Source organism: Eleginops maclovinus, chromosome 5 (genome assembly GCF_036324505.1).
Source record: "Eleginops maclovinus isolate JMC-PN-2008 ecotype Puerto Natales chromosome 5, JC_Emac_rtc_rv5, whole genome shotgun sequence".
Classification (NCBI taxonomy): domain Eukaryota; kingdom Metazoa; phylum Chordata; class Actinopteri; order Perciformes; family Eleginopidae; genus Eleginops; species Eleginops maclovinus.
In genome coordinates, this window is record NC_086353.1 from 12,772,548 (window position 1) to 12,788,470 (window position 15,923).

The 15,923-nt window shown below is 40.3% G+C and overlaps 1 protein-coding gene across 1 annotated transcript in view; it reads right to left on the reverse strand.

Annotated features, from left to right (window-relative positions):
* si:dkey-92j12.5 (multiple PDZ domain protein) overlaps positions 1-15,923 on the reverse strand; it is a 33,468-nt gene that overhangs the window by 16,142 nt on the left and 1,403 nt on the right. Inside the window, exons 3-20 of the mRNA XM_063883596.1 lie at positions 15,234-15,400; positions 13,415-13,633; positions 13,041-13,109; positions 12,717-12,839; positions 12,211-12,294; positions 11,714-11,821; positions 11,460-11,562; positions 11,228-11,319; positions 10,617-10,830; positions 10,239-10,313; positions 9,749-9,828; positions 9,372-9,518; positions 8,387-8,572; positions 8,009-8,170; positions 7,439-7,648; positions 6,639-6,809; positions 4,985-5,108; positions 2,700-2,898 (exon numbers count right to left, since the gene is read on the reverse strand). Coding sequence (XP_063739666.1) covers positions 2,700-2,898; positions 4,985-5,108; positions 6,639-6,809; positions 7,439-7,648; positions 8,009-8,170; positions 8,387-8,572; positions 9,372-9,518; positions 9,749-9,828; positions 10,239-10,313; positions 10,617-10,830; positions 11,228-11,319; positions 11,460-11,562; positions 11,714-11,821; positions 12,211-12,294; positions 12,717-12,839; positions 13,041-13,109; positions 13,415-13,633; positions 15,234-15,400 — 2,533 coding nt within the window. The remainder of the gene's footprint in view (positions 1-2,699; positions 2,899-4,984; positions 5,109-6,638; positions 6,810-7,438; positions 7,649-8,008; positions 8,171-8,386; positions 8,573-9,371; positions 9,519-9,748; positions 9,829-10,238; positions 10,314-10,616; positions 10,831-11,227; positions 11,320-11,459; positions 11,563-11,713; positions 11,822-12,210; positions 12,295-12,716; positions 12,840-13,040; positions 13,110-13,414; positions 13,634-15,233; positions 15,401-15,923) is intronic.

Sequence of the window (15,923 nt, forward strand, 5' to 3'; positions counted from 1 at the left end):
AATGCTGAACAGTTGTAATCCTCATTAGTTATCGATAAGCAATTAATAATTCACTTGTTTAAAAAAATGTGAGACCTGAAATACAATCAATAAACAACAACTATCTTTAAGGCTGCTGCCTTACATGCCAAATGTTTTTAAGTGCTATTCAATTATAGATGTGCCTCACTCCAATAACACTGCTTGTGCGGCAGCTGGTAGAAGATGAAAAGAAAAATGAAATGATTTGAGAGAAATGCATGTTTCAATGTCAAGATGCAATTTGTGATTCAAGACAGACAAACTAGTTGAGTGTTTTGCATGTGCAGGATCTGTCAGAAATATGGTCTAAAGAATGTCATTCGGGAAAGTGTCAAGGACGTCATTAAAGCCCAACACTCCCACTTCCATTCTTGTGTAGCACTACCAGTAGACGTGGTGTTTGAATCTGCTTGAAGAGCTCTGTTCCACTCATAGTGGCAGATTCAATATGGAGGTCTTCCACGCTAAGCTGTTGTGACTGAGCCTTGTGGACAGCCTGTCGTTTCTGAACAGAGGCAGTTTGATAGCAACAAGCCCTCACCCTTCTATGTCTGTCTTATTCTGAAGCTTCTAAAGCCACTGATTTGCTTCCACTCTCTGTTAGTTTGTCTGCAGTGCTGTCAGGTGGAGGCAGTATGAGCATGTGTGTGCGGGTTTGTGTGTGTGTGCATAGATAGAGCAAGACAGATTGCATATGTGTGTTCATCTGTGTGTATTGTGCCGTGCATCTATGAGGGGCTCTTTAAAACGCTCTTTTATTCAGAAGTGCACTGTTCAAGGTGAGATGAGCAATGAATTATTCAGAGATATTTCCCATAGCAGGAAAAAGGTGTTTTTGGAGGTTAGACCATTGAAAGGATGTGTATGTGTGTGTGTGTTAGTGTGTGCCTGCAAAACCAAACGAGAGAGAGTAAGAGGGAGAAAGGGGTTGAGAGACACTGAGTGGGTGTTGTGCAGGGCAGCACGGTGGTGGAGGTGGGACACTATTCCAATCAGCCAAACAAGCATTGTCAATGTGGAGCCATAACTGCTGATGTTAGAACAAGTAATCATTTACCCAATTTTCCCTGAGGCCATCTTTAAAATTTCATCATCTAATCTAATTTAACATTACTGCAGCGCCTCAGTCAACTATGACTGCAGTGTCAAAACAGGGTAGTAATGAAGATCCAATGTGAGACGAGATTGTTTATACATGATGATGCTGTGAAAGTCATGGTTGTGACTAGCACATATTTATTTTTATGATCTACAAATACTCACTCATTCGAGTCACACACACATCTAGGAAAATGTGAGCAGTATTCAATTAATATTTTCTTCAGTGGTTTATGGTTCAATGCATTCCCATAGGACCTTTCTACATTTTCTTTACACTAAGAAATGTTTTTCTCGCTTTCAAGTAAAGATGTGTTAAAACTGTGACATTAGGAAAAACATAATATAAATGTATAATAATTCACTGAGCTACATATCTTACTGGAATCAGAGTGAAATGTGCCACTCACATGTCCTACTTTAATGCTGTTACTGTAATGTTGTTTTGTGGTATTAGTTGTGCTCTCTGAGCCCATTTTCAATTCCCTAAGATCTTAAAACCCGATTAGTATACACATGGCCAATAGCGTAATTAGCATCATTTAAAAATACAAAATGTAAGATTTTTAGACCGCTGATATTTCGTATATATTTTACAGTAGCCTAGTTTCAATTTAAAAAAAATTCTACGCAAATTCGATACTTGAACTTGCACACTGCCAGCTACCAATCTGACACCTATGTTTAATATTGCTTTAACTAATGGTGAAAGTGCAGCCAATATTATTGAGATTATAGTACAGTAAAAAAAAAAAAGCAAGATGGTTTAGCAAGCTAACTCTGTTAAGATTTGTAAATCCAAAACAGTTCTGCCCAATTCCAGCCTCAGCAGATATCTAATTAGCCAGAATAAGTGAAAATATCTGGGTGTGCACAGTCTTTAAGCCATAGGCCTTTTTCACAGAAGGCAGTGTATAACAAGGAATTTAATGATGACAGACTTGAGCTGCTTTCTTTTCAGGGTCCCTATCGTTGATGGAAAGACATAACTTATTAGGAATGAAGCCATCTTTAATGTTATTAGCAACACCTGTGCCATGTACTAACATGCCAAGGTAAAATGTCTGCTGTGACAAAGGCCCAGTAACAGCACTGCATGAAGTCAGATCTTTTGGCTAAAAATAAATTAAAAAATAATTTATTTCCTGCTACTGTCAACATTAGCATATGATGTGATGATGTGACTGTACTACTTGATGATGCCATGTGGTGCGCCAGCGCCATAGGGTTTCTCTGCAATAATAAAGGGATGTAAAACAACACTGTAGCCACTGTAGAGAGGGTGACGCACACAGTGCTGCACTTCCAGCCAGCGTGTCTGAACACAGTCTGAAGTTTTGAGTAGAAGAGATTCAGAGGAAGCTCTATAATGGAGAGGATAGGATGGAATGGATTACCTTGCAAATTTTTTTAAGTCAGTTTGAAATCGACTAAATGATCCTTTAAACTGCTCATTAGATCTATTATAGAGTTGTGTGAGCTAAACTGTGATGTAACAGTAGGCATCACCTGTTCTATTTTCAGCCCAGAGCAAAACTCTCTCAAATGGTAATGCTGTTGGACAGTGACCGGCTCCTCACCTTATCTCTGGCCCTATGACAGAGTGTCTTCGGAGCGTGGCTCTGGCCCTGGCGTTGGTCAGATTGGAGGTAGATTCTCTGTTGATGGCCAAGATGGCATCGCCCACCCCCAGCCTGCCATCCTGGCTAACAGAGCCCCCCTGGACCATGCTGCGCACCAGCATGCCTGAGCCGTCCTTGATAGCACTCACCGACATCCCTGCCAACATGCACACACGTACACAGACACACACGAGCACAGGTGAGTGGAGGATTGGCTAAGTCTGCTTTGAATGCGTGCCAAAGAGAAAGATAGTCGCCCAAACAAACACCTGACAGTGGCATAATCAAGACAGACACTAGGCAGATTAGCACACAAACACGGCGACACAAGCTTGACATTTACAAAGCATCAAAGCATTACATCAACCTCAGCCAAACTTGCATTAAGGTGTACACACACACCACACCACCCACAGACACTACACACACACACACACACACACACACACACAGGGCAAAGGGCACTGGTGACTGGAGGGTTAACACATGCATGTCGCACAAACACCTGACTTTGGCATTATCAAAACTGACGCTAGGCGGATTACACGAACGCTACATTAATGCAAACAGGCAGAAGTAGGTAAATCAGGAATCACACACGCACACATGCGCGCGCGCATGCACGCACACGCACACACACACACACACACACACACACACACACACACACACACACACACACACACACACACACACACACACACACACACACACACACACACACACACACACACACAGAAAGCTACAACAAATTAGGACGTCTAGTCTACAATACAGCGTCTGCCCCCTACCATGACACCTAATGGAGGACTACACACATCCAAAACACTATGGTCGTACATAATTTGAAAATGGTCAAAGAAATTACTTTGTGCTTATTTTTGATCAAATAAATAGTTTATTGCTTTTTGTATTACATTCAAATTACAATACAATCATAGTGCATGGAATACAATCGTTTTGAGACACAGCTACTGACGCTGCTAAGACAGACAGAAGACATTTAACAGACATGAGAGGAAGTCTGAAGTTATAATGATGAATGTCTCTTAATCCAAAGGTATTTTTTCCTACAACACTGCATTATAATACATTTATTCTATTGCAGACTACTTAACATGGTTTAATAGTTAATGGTTCTATATAAAATTATATTTCTTTTGATCTCAACGGAACTTCTTAATGCATCACAAACTTACAGTAAGTGCAATAGGTTCACACCATTCAGGAACAAAGACTTCTAACCGGGCTGCATATACTCATGTATTTAGACGTGCAAGGCAAGAAAAAAAAGCGCATCATCATCCATCAAACCTTCTCCTTTAACAACCTCCTCTAAAAACTATACACTTTTAGCATGTCTCATCTCCAAAATTGGGCATTCAGTCATAGTTGCACAATGGATAGAATTGAACATGGCACCTAACAATAGGAAGGATGTAAAGTAGTGCAAAAAGATATACTTATTTTCAAATATTGCTCATAAAAAATCCCAAATATTCAGGCCTCAAACATATAAACCATAACTCTGCCCAAGTCGAACTATTGCCTTAAATTTGAATGCATTTAAATTGACAAGTGACAAATTAACACAGAACAAGTCTGTAAACCCTCCACATGTGGATGTACAGAAAACCAGGAAGACCTACACTGTTTTTAACAGATACATATTAACAATATGCAGTGACACAGACTCTACATGTAGGTTATTACCTCGATTTTCTCTACCTATGGAAAGTAACATCATTTTAAACTTTCAAGCATACACAAGTAGTGCAGTGCTGTATTAGAGCACGTTTCCAGAATACAAATGCATTTGTTTTATTATGTTTTGCACAGTGCTCTTAAATCAAAGTGCAGGAGCGCCTTACACCCCGTTGTTAACTCCCTGACATGATTTAACAACCAATATAATCTAAACACTAGAGTATAAAAACTAATATTTATATCAGTATTAAAATGTTGATATACTCATTGGTTTTAAGGTTCCTTTTTAATATTCATTCACATTACTTTGACCATCCATTTACAACCATACTAGCCTGTCAGACAAACACATACACACAGATACAGACACACACACGCACAGAAATCATCTCCTCGCTCAATTATGAGGAGCACATCATTTCACCTCTCCTCTTCAGTGTAGTCGTCATCACCACCGGCTATTAGCGTTATTAACGCCATGCCAGCAACGTACACACACCAAGACACCATCACCATGAGAAAGACGTAGAACATACCAAGGCTACGGTTGCCCCGGACAACAGTGATTGTCCTCTCAAAGCTGGTGCGGGGGGGCAGAGGTGGTGCTTGCTGCCTGTCGTAGTCTTCCATGATGTTGAACCGATGCCGCAGCCGGTTTTCCTACAAGGGAGATGACAAAGGTTATAAGTGGGGGCACAAAGTTAGGGTAACAAATTCAGAATTAGTGGATGCTTTCTGTGTCAGTTTCTACAGATGGTCACGGTCCCCGGAGGATACATTCTAATGGCCTTTCCTCCAGCTTTACGGCCTCATTTTGACTTTGTGATTCCTGCTAAAAGGCAAATGAAGGCACGTTAACATGCTAAACTAAGATGGAAAACATGGCAAACTTTAACCTACTACTACAAATCAGCTTGCTAAAACTGCCATTGTAAACATGCTGACGTTAGCATTTATCTCAAAGTCCCGCTATGCAAAAAGACAGCCTCACAAAACAGGCTTTGACAGACACTACATGGAGCTAATTGTACATCTTCCTAAAAAGTCTCCCAAATTGCAAAGATACATTTATAAATGAATAAATTCCAAAAAAGATTCAAATAAATTTAACTCTGCGGGGTGAAGGCCTTTGGGGTAATTCTGAGATGTAAAACATGCAGCAAGGCAGGCTTCTTTGTTCCCCCTGGGCACTTCACAAAGAAAAAGTGCAACAGGGAGATTGTCTTTGAACCTTCACAGAAAGTACAAGCAGAAAGATGTTCTGAAGTTGCCTCTGCAACAGGCCTGTCTTTGATGAGAACACATTGACACTTGACAGACCTGCTCTGGATCTGTGTGTGTGTGTGTGTGTGTGTGTGCATACGTGCGTGCATGTGTGCGTGCGTGATATAGGAAGGCAGAACTGTATGCCCTTGTGCTAGACAAGTTGATTATGTCTTGTAAGCAGTTAACGCTTTCCATTGAGAGGCAATTGTTGGTAATTAAGCACAAGTACAAAAGGCTGCCTCAATAGGATTGAGTTGAGACCACAAAGGAGAAACAAGTCTTTGACACTGAGCACTTTCTCTATTCTACCTGACCCAGTGATACTGATACAGCTGGCTCTAAGCTCCCCTGTATGGAACATTCACTGGGAGAACAAACACTATCATAGTAATCTCCCTTAAAGCAACCTAAAATGGCTACCTAAAGATCTTCAGTTTGCATGCTAATGAGCAATGCTTTCTGTGTGATGGACAATACGACTCAGACTACTGTAGTGTTACTTTTACTGTACATGCAAAGATGTTTCCTGCCTAATCTAAAGCATTAATGAGATACTAATTAACAAGAATCCAGTTTGGTGATTATAGCGAGATTATACAACAGAGAAGTGGGATCATATCTGTGAAACAAAGAACAACATTGCAGCTTGTCTTTTTAGAGGTCAGTAACAGTTATATCTATTTCAGATCTACAGTATATTCTGCACACAGTATATACAAAATGTGGTTGTGTGCAAAATTATACTAATTGGACCGACAATTCTGCAGTATAGCACCTCTGCCTCATCTTGCCTGTGGACCAAAGTTCTCCTGTTTTTCTTTCCCCAGAAAAAGCAACCAGAAACTATTTGGTCAGTAACTGCCAGCAATTTTAATGAATCACATTTTTTTTTAAAACTTGTTTATTTTGTGTTGTATGACATACCGTTGTAGCGTAATACGGCCCGATGATGCTGTTGTCCTCAGAGTTTGAAGTGTTGCTGTTAACCTCCGCTGCCTCAGCTAGCAGGTTGATCTGACTTTGGCTGTCAGTGTCATCATAAGAAGTCCGCAAGCTCCTCTCTGAGATGGGCGTCAAGCCGCCACACAGTTCCAGCTGAGAACACAGAATTCCCCAAATCAAAAAAATGTCCTATGTGCAAGTAAATTCACATGGAGGCTAACAGTCTCATCAAGGTGACCGCAAATTAGACACCCTCTTCTCCTCTACCCTTCTCTCTCCATCTGTAGTGTGGTCGAGCATTGTGTTCTTCTCTCAGCTGCATTAAAAATTCAGATGGCCTGTAACTGGATTCTCTGCTCCTTGTTACTAAGCCACAGTCAACAACAAGACAAAGAAATACTGTACCCTCGAGAGAAAAGAAACAGTGTTAGGTAATTTAGATAATTGTAGTGCCTGTCTGACGAAATGAATGTCTTTTTAAAGTTTATCAACATAAAATAAATGTTTGGTAAATCCTGAAGAAAGCTACATTTTGTACACTGTATGACAAAAATAAATATGTCCACTGTCGGAGACTTTGCCATACAGTACCATTTATATTATAGTATTCTCCCCGTTGTTAACTCTAGGTGAATGAAGACATTCAATGAGCTTGAATTCCCTGAAGCATATTTAAATATCTTTTGCATTATTTTAATAAAGCACATACATTTGTCAGGTTTTTAATTGTGTATTAGCCAAAAACAATAATGCCTGTCAAGAATCTACCTCTCTTAACCTACCGGCAGTGGTTTGGCAACTCCAATGCGGACAGGGCCATAGCCAGTGGACTTAAGGACGTGCACAGCATAATCCAGGCTTGAGCCTTCCAAGTCATTTTCATTAACAAACATGAGTCTGTCACCAGGTAGCAGGCGACCATCTCGATCTGCTACACCTCCAGGCACCAAAGAACGGATTACCAGTACAGTTTTAGTGGCATCTTCTGGATCCTAGAGAAAGACATAAGGATATCCTTGTTGGCTTCACTGAAGATATACAAAGATTATTGACATAAATGATATACACTGTGAATTGAATTCGCTATAAATAAATGAATTGGGTGGTGTCACAGAGGGGCGAACACTGATTATTGCTATAGATGAGAAAATAGGGTTTAAAGTAACACAGTTTAAACAGCAATGGACACTGCACTTTCCAGTTTCAACAGATTAGCTGACACATATGCAGATTACAAGAAGTCCACATGCTTCTCTGTTTTCTTCACCTTAGAGTAGACAACCTGATACTGATATTATCAGCCTATTCCAGTTCATTATATTTGAAGAAAGGCTCAGAGCCATTTCTCTGACCTGGTAGTCCAGGATACTGAAGCCAAGTCCCGACTCCCCCTTCTCCAGCTCGACCACCTGAGCGTCTCTCTCCCACATGGCAAGAGGAGGTGACATTGGGGGCACGCCACGCTTGGTGATGTCCTCAGCTGTAGGACAGGGAATGACACAGCCCTGGTCCAACTGGGACACGCAGAAAGAACAGAGAAGAGAAAGGGAAGAAGATTGATTTACAAGGAAAAAGCATGTCGGTGTCCTTTTGAGTGTCATTTCAAATGCAGGGGAGAGGTAACAAGTATAATATGATATAACATAACACATTTATACTGTTTTATGGGAATATATTTAACCACAAAAGCTTATTCCCACTATTTATCCTTTCATTGAAAGTCTCTTCACCTTGTCATTGAATTCAGCCAGTAGCTCTTTCAAGGTGAGATGTGCATCATCCTCATCCTCATCATCACTGTCTGGGATTGCAGGGGGAACAATGTGAGAGCACACCAGGCAAACATGCATCGGCAGCTCCTTCAGAATATTTACCACCTCCTTATGCGTCTCTCCAATTAGAGGGATCCCATTCACCTGCCACAAAGATACATAAAATATATTCCTATGGTCAGTGATTTGCAGTGTTTTGAAAAATATCAGAAGAAAACAGCTGTCTGTAACTCTTTCCTATGAGCAAACCTGCTCCACGGCCCTTTAAAGTTTCAACTAATATTTGATTTTGGGTTTCCACAGAACATGAAGTCACAGCATAAACAATCAAAGCTGCAAGCCGTAACTTAAGCAAATGAGGATATAAAAAAAAAAGGAGATGAACAATATGGTGTTTCCATGCAGATGCTGTCTGACAAAGTTCAATGGGTTGAGCTGCATCACAGATGTCTGCTTGTGCACTCTAAGATAAAAAGGACATAAACCCTTTGGCAGTGTTTTCTACACTGCAAAGCAAAGCTACTGTACACTGTCTGAAAGTTTAGCAACCGAATGCTGATCATGATGAGCGATATGTGTCGGTGCATGAACTTACCCACCAAGGTGGGAGGATGGCAAGCTCTACCAGTACAAGCATAAATACACTGAGGCCCACACACCCACCATTTTATCAGTATGCTTTAATTAAGAATGCGTGTTTACTGGTGAAGGTTTAGGTATTTGTGTAGGTTTTAGAATGCAATATGAATCCCTTTCTGGTCTGTTCTGACCACTTTTAAAAGAACATGCTTTCATCTGCTTGGATGGAAGGCATCAGGTCCTTTTATTAGTTATTCACAAGATCAAGTTATTTATTTTACACACCACAAATAATATCTATATAAAATACTGAAAGAGTGAGTTGCAAAGCGATTGGATCAAAGGACCTGTGTCAGTAGGTTACCTCCAATATCTGGTCTCCGGTGAAGATCTTGCTGCTTTGACCAACGGGCCCCTCGGGTAAAACAGAGCAGAGGTAGTGATGTCCTGCCCGAGCCTCCAGACTGATGCCAAGCCCGCTTGTCTCACCGAAACGCTCCAGTTGACACACCTAAAAGAGAGACATAAAGTTGGGAAACAAACCGAGAGAATCAATGTTTCAGAGGGAAGCAAGGTGTAATGTAATTGTAGGAGACACAATTGGAAGAAAGTGGGTTTTTCCTCTTTGAAATGTCAATTACATGTTATGAAAATAAAGTGAATTAGTATTTAGATATGTAGAATCCCATTTTTTCTCTATGCATGTTGTATTGAATGCTTATTTATATTAGAGAGACTTACAATAACTTCGTATCTGGGTCCGACTGCATGTTGCCACCTCTTCCTCAGGTCTTCCTCCTCAACTGGCGTCAGTTTCACACCTGTAAAAATCACATCTGACACATTCCCATATGAGATTTTTCTAGCCCTACATGCTAACACAGGCACATATGAATGCATATTCACACCCACAATCTTATGATTTCTTGGCAAATTAATGATTTCTCGTCTGTCTATTAAAGCCTTATGGCAATCAGTGCTTATTTGGCTGTGCTCTCTAATGAAACCCAAAAAATCCTTGTCTAAATAAAGACATACATGCAGGCGGGGCGAGAGACAAATCATCTGGAATGAGCTGAATGAGTTGGATAAACACATGACTAAACAACACTATAAATAGACTCCCATCAAAGAGCATGCTTCAGTGCCACATTGCCGTTTCCTGTGCCCAATCAGCATATCAGACTAAGTCCCATGATCCAATTCCAGACTGCGGTGCAGCATGGCTTACCGTTTGCGGAATCGTGTCGAGGTCGTCCATTGGCGTACGCTGCACGCCTGGAGATTTCCCGCAGTGAGCAGATTCCTGGCAGATGGGGGAAACACATTTTGAGCAGAGATCCAAACACAAATGATTTAAAAGACAAAAAAGTTGACTTGTAAAAAATCCCAGCAAGCATTGTTCTAGTTTGAACAGATATTACAAAGATAAGTTGGTCATGATTTAAACAGACAGGAAATGTAGCACCTGTGGATGAATGCTTGCATAATACGTTTATGTAAGTGCATGCTGTCGAATCACATGTTCTCCATTTGCTCAGCTACTTCAAAAGCAATTCCCTTATGATACTTCTGAGCCAATATGTTCCCCTCTCTCAGCAAAAAGCACCTGTCTCTTGAATCTTGTTGAGGCCCATCCTGTAGGGATTGCCCTCATGGAAGCTGTGGGAGTGTCGGAGGGGATGCAGGGGGGGAACTGGGGGCAGGATGTGACTCAGATGGACCACCTTCCGTAGCAACCTCAGTCTGACCAGGGGGCCTGTCCTCCTCAGCACCTCCATGGCACGCTGCTCACTGCAGCCCTGCAGGCTCAGCCCGTCCACCTGAAGGAGAGGACAAGAGATGTAAAAGTAGAAAAAGAGCAAGGATGAATGCACAGGTATGATGGAGACAGAAGCAACATTTTAGTGGATGAAGTGGACGGTATGGAGGCAAATGAAATAGGAAGGTAAAAAGAAATCAATAATTATCAAAAATAAAAACAGAGCAGTAAAAGCATCAGATGATTGGGTGATGGATGGAAGTAAAGGCAAAACTACAAGAATTCTTCTTCATCAGCTTTTAAAAACCCTAATCGGTTTGTATGGAACTACTAATTTGCAAAATTCACACACTTTGAGATAATGAAGTCGTTAAAATACCTTGTTGTTATGGAGACCACAAAGTATTTCTTCAGAGGGCTCAATAAAAAAGCCATCCGTTGTTTTTAGTGGAACTCACAGATAGAATGATGTCTCCGATGTTGATGCGTCCATCCTGATCGACAGTGCTACCTTTCACGATGCTCTTCACTATCACACCAGCGCTGTAGACTAAGGAAAAAAAAAAAAAAAAGGTAAAACTTAAGACTTGGTTTAGTAAATGTAGGTATTATTCAATACACTGTTAGATTTCCAGTTTTTTTTTAAAGTGACAATTTTTTATAAAGTTGAAACTTGTTAGATGATATTACCTGAGTTTAAGTCACCTATGTAGCTAGAAATGGTGAATCCGAGCCCCCGACTGTTCTTAGTGAACTGCACACTGAACTCATAGTCATCATTCAAGTCATTGAGCTGGAAAGAAGCACAGACAATAGTTAATCCAATTAACCTTTTTATGATTTAGGGAATATTGTATTACATGTTTAATGTCACTGATAAGCCAATCATATTATACGTTTCTATATGACTTTAATGATGTGCTGTCATACAGACACACACACACCTTGCCGTCCAGGCTGTCCTGGCTGAGGACAGGAGAGGAGAGGTGATGGTCTTTTGTAATATCTCTGGCAATGAGCAGTTTCACCTTGGTGCCAGCATTTCGCAGTACCTGGGCCAGGTAGTCAATTGTGAAGGGATGAAAAGAAAAAGAGTATTACAATTAAGAAATAGCTAACATCAAGAATATATAGAATAGCTCAGACTGTGTGTGCTGCTCTTTAACAGATATATGTCTGGAATGTTAACCAGACCTATATTTGCTAAATCAATTATGTCTTTGGAGATGTTGATGAATTTTTTCCTTAAAGAATACTGTTTTTGTGTCCTGAAAACACTCATTTACTTAACGCTGACTATGAACTAACAGTAATACACATCGTGACAAGAGACTTAAACTCTATCTGTTATTCAAGCACACATTACCATCAAACAAAAAAACATAGAGCTGGAAAAAAATACATCATCTAATTTCGATTTTCTTCCCAAATGATACCTCACCTGTGCCACCTGCTCGCTGTTCATGCCTGCCAGATCCGTATCTCCGATGCGCAGGATTTGATCTCCGCTACTCAGGCGCTTATCCTAGGAAGTCCCATTACAACAATGACATTTAGTGTAAACTGTACTTTATGGAATATATTTTCATACATTCTGCATATTCTACATTACACATATAATTATAACACAAAGTTTCAGTATGCTTGTTCAAAGATATACTCATCAATAAGGAAGGAAAATATTGGCATTTTGGGAACACAGTAATTTGTGACATATTAAGAATTAGATGAGAAGATCCATCCATTTTCTTTTTGAATAATAGCCTAAGCTAAACAACTCCTGGCTGCACTTTATATTTAGTTTATTGTGATATAATAGGGATGGTATCAATCTCCTTATCTAACTCTGACAAGGAAGTAAAAAAGCATGTTTTACAAAATGCTCTACAACTCCTAGATTCAGCTATTTAAGTTTAGACTGTGCGATTGATTGGCAGGTGGATTTACCCGTCCGGCAGCTCCTCCAGGAAGGATGGTCTTGACCATGACTCCGGTGCTCCGCCCGCCAATGATGCCAAAACCGAGACCTTTCCCATCATTGATTAGCTCTATCATCTCCACGTGACGCCTCTGATGTGGCACGGGTTAGAAAAAGAGGCAAGGGAGCAGAAAAGGGAGGGAGGGAGAGAGAGAGAAAATCTATTTTAATTAAATGTTGAGACACCATTAACAGGTTGGAGTGCTAAAGCAGTTTGATTCCCTTGCTTATCTACATCCACAGACACACATTTACAGCTCTACATTACCACTTCAGATGAAAGCCAACTGTACCTCATGGGCGATAGCAGACAGGTTTCTACCCATCGACATGGTGCGGGAGATTCGAGGGGGAGTGCAGTACTACAAAAATAAATGTCATGTGTAAAACAAAAGCAAACTTCAAATGACATCGAGTTAGCTTCCCTGCCTCTAGCGATCAGCTGAAACCACCAGACAATGTAACATCCAACTGTGCTTGAGTTTAGAATGTAATGTTGTATTCTGAAATGTAAAATGTGACATTTGGAATGGTAATGTGGCATATTTTACAACTGAACAATAAAAAACTTGGAAACAGTTAGTTTCTCCATGGACTTCATGAATAAATAACTTATAACTAGACTCCTCCTAAATGTCCCCATGCCGACAATGGGAGTTTTACGTACTTGGGATTCAGTGTGAATGCATTTGTCTGAGTAGACGTCTGTGAAGGACAGATCCTGGGAGCCCAGAGAAGTGAGGCCATTGTCGCTATAGATGGATCTGGCAGTGCCTCGGTTCTCTATGGCCCATGTGTAGGAGTCACTGTGGCTCAGTGCCTTCAGGTCAAGTGCCATGCCTTGGCACGGGCCACAGTTCATGGAAACAGATTTGGAGATCTTCCCCTGGTTGGATTGAGGGAGCAGTAAGGGATGGATGGATAGCACAAATGTTGAGATGGGAGGATAAGTGGATGCAAGTGTTAAAATAGAGACGACACATGTAAAATAAATGGGTGGGATAGAGAGATAATAAATTAATGAGTCAGGGATTTAGGGATGCCAGGGAAGAAGGAAATAAAGATTGGGAGGGTAAATGGATGATGGAGATAAAGAAATGGGGATTGATAGAGGGGTGGAGACATTAATTGAAGAACAAAGATATGGATAGAGAGGAGCAGGATAAGTGCAGAGAGATGGTTTTAAAATTGAGCAGAAAGAGAAAAGATAGGAAAGCAGGAACATAGGGTTCTGAGATAAGTGCTTCTCTTCAATAGAACATAACCACAAGATTGTTCCCTTTTGTCTTTTAGGTTTTCTGTTTCAAAGTGGAAAAGGGATTTTTGCTAGATGCATTTTATCTCTATGCTCATTCTAACAATTTAACACCTATTGAAGTAGCAGTAGCAGAATAAAAGAAAGAGCTATATCAAAACCTCTATTTACTTGCTCGCATTTTGTTATTGCCATTTGTATAAACACTGTAAGTTTGACAAGAAACATGAACCAACAAAAAAACGATGTCAGTGTCTGCCTTGGTTAAAACACAGAAAACATTGACATGATCCAGTGCCATGTTTCCAGGAATGCACAGATAATAAATGGTTGCGAGCTGATACTACACACAGCAACAGTAATGTAATGATCCTTTGTGTGGACTGTGGTGCTTATAAGGTCAGCCCATTACAGTACACCACAACAGACGATTACAAAGCCATGATCATTATCACTGCAACAGCGGTTGAAGAAGTATTCAGATATTTTAATTAGGTAAAATTAGCAATACAACATGAACTGTTAAAATCCATCTCAATCACCACTTATGTATATTGCAGGGCCTTCCGTGTGTATTTTATCTTGTTTGTATTTGCTGTGTTACCGATGTTTCTAGGATACTCTGTCTGAAAACATAGCAAACACATGCCAGATCGTAAGCATGCATTCTAGATGAAATTGCAAAAATGGCAAACAAATCCCTAAAACACACAAAAATAGCGAGGCGAATCACCAAGCGTATCGCTTGTTCAAAAACAAAGTTGAACTGTGGTTGGCTTTGGCACACTGACGAGTTTTAGCAGCAAATGGAATTACTCAAATACAGTTAAAAAAACTCAAAAATGTACACAAGAAGAGGAAATGTTGTGAAAAAAGTATTAACTGCATTAATTACATACTATCTGATAAATTGCAAAAAAACAACTGTAGTTGAATTGGATATGATGAAACAGACAAGCAGAGCCCCCCACTTCACAAACACACATAAACTCAAAACTTGTGACAATCTTGGGATGACTTTTGCAAACTCAACATGTTACAGAATATAGACATGTGTACCTTCATTCCTCTCTCTCCCTCTCTCTCTGTCTCAGGGCTTTAGTGGTAAGCTTAGGTAAGCTGATTAGTCATCCAGTTTGGTTCCTGCATTCAGTATTTTGGGAACAATTCCGGCTCCTTTCCCACCATTCAATATACAGCTAACACCCACACAGTCATGCTCACGCTTTACCTTTGCCGGGGACTTCCGCTGAGCTTGCTGTAAACTGAGGATATGATGGAACAGGGGGCTCTGCAGGACAGTCTTGAGCAGGGAGAGCTTCTCCTGTGTGGGGGCTTCTCCTCTCTCCTTAAGTTTGGCTTGAAGTCTCTCCACAGCTTCCAAGGCACAATGAGTATCTGCAGAGACATTGTATATCATTCGTGTCACTCAGAAACAGGATTTCTCCACATGGAAGGAGCAGCTGCTTGACCCCTTACAAACTCCAAAACTTTTATAATAAACAATGAAAGGTCAATCATTGAGACCAATGGGAAAATAAATTAAAAAACTCTCTTTAGAATCTATAATGACCTTCTCTGCGAGCCCTGATCCACACAGTGAAAAGGATAAAATAACACATTTGTTTTGGATATTTTAGTAATCAGGAACTGCATTTGTGTAAGTGGAAATCCCTGAACCATAACCACTAGAGTGTGCTTTTTTCCATACCAAAGTCTATCAAATGTCAAAATCTTATGTTCTTAATCACCTGGCAAAGTTAATCATTTTAATTTATGCTAATAAAGCTACACAAAAAAACATCAGGGAACTTTTAAGATAATAGTAGAGAAGATGTGCTTTCCATTCTGCAGCACTGAAAAGCAGAAGCTGATATGTCACATCAGGTCATATTGCCCTTGTTTATTTATTGCAGCAGGA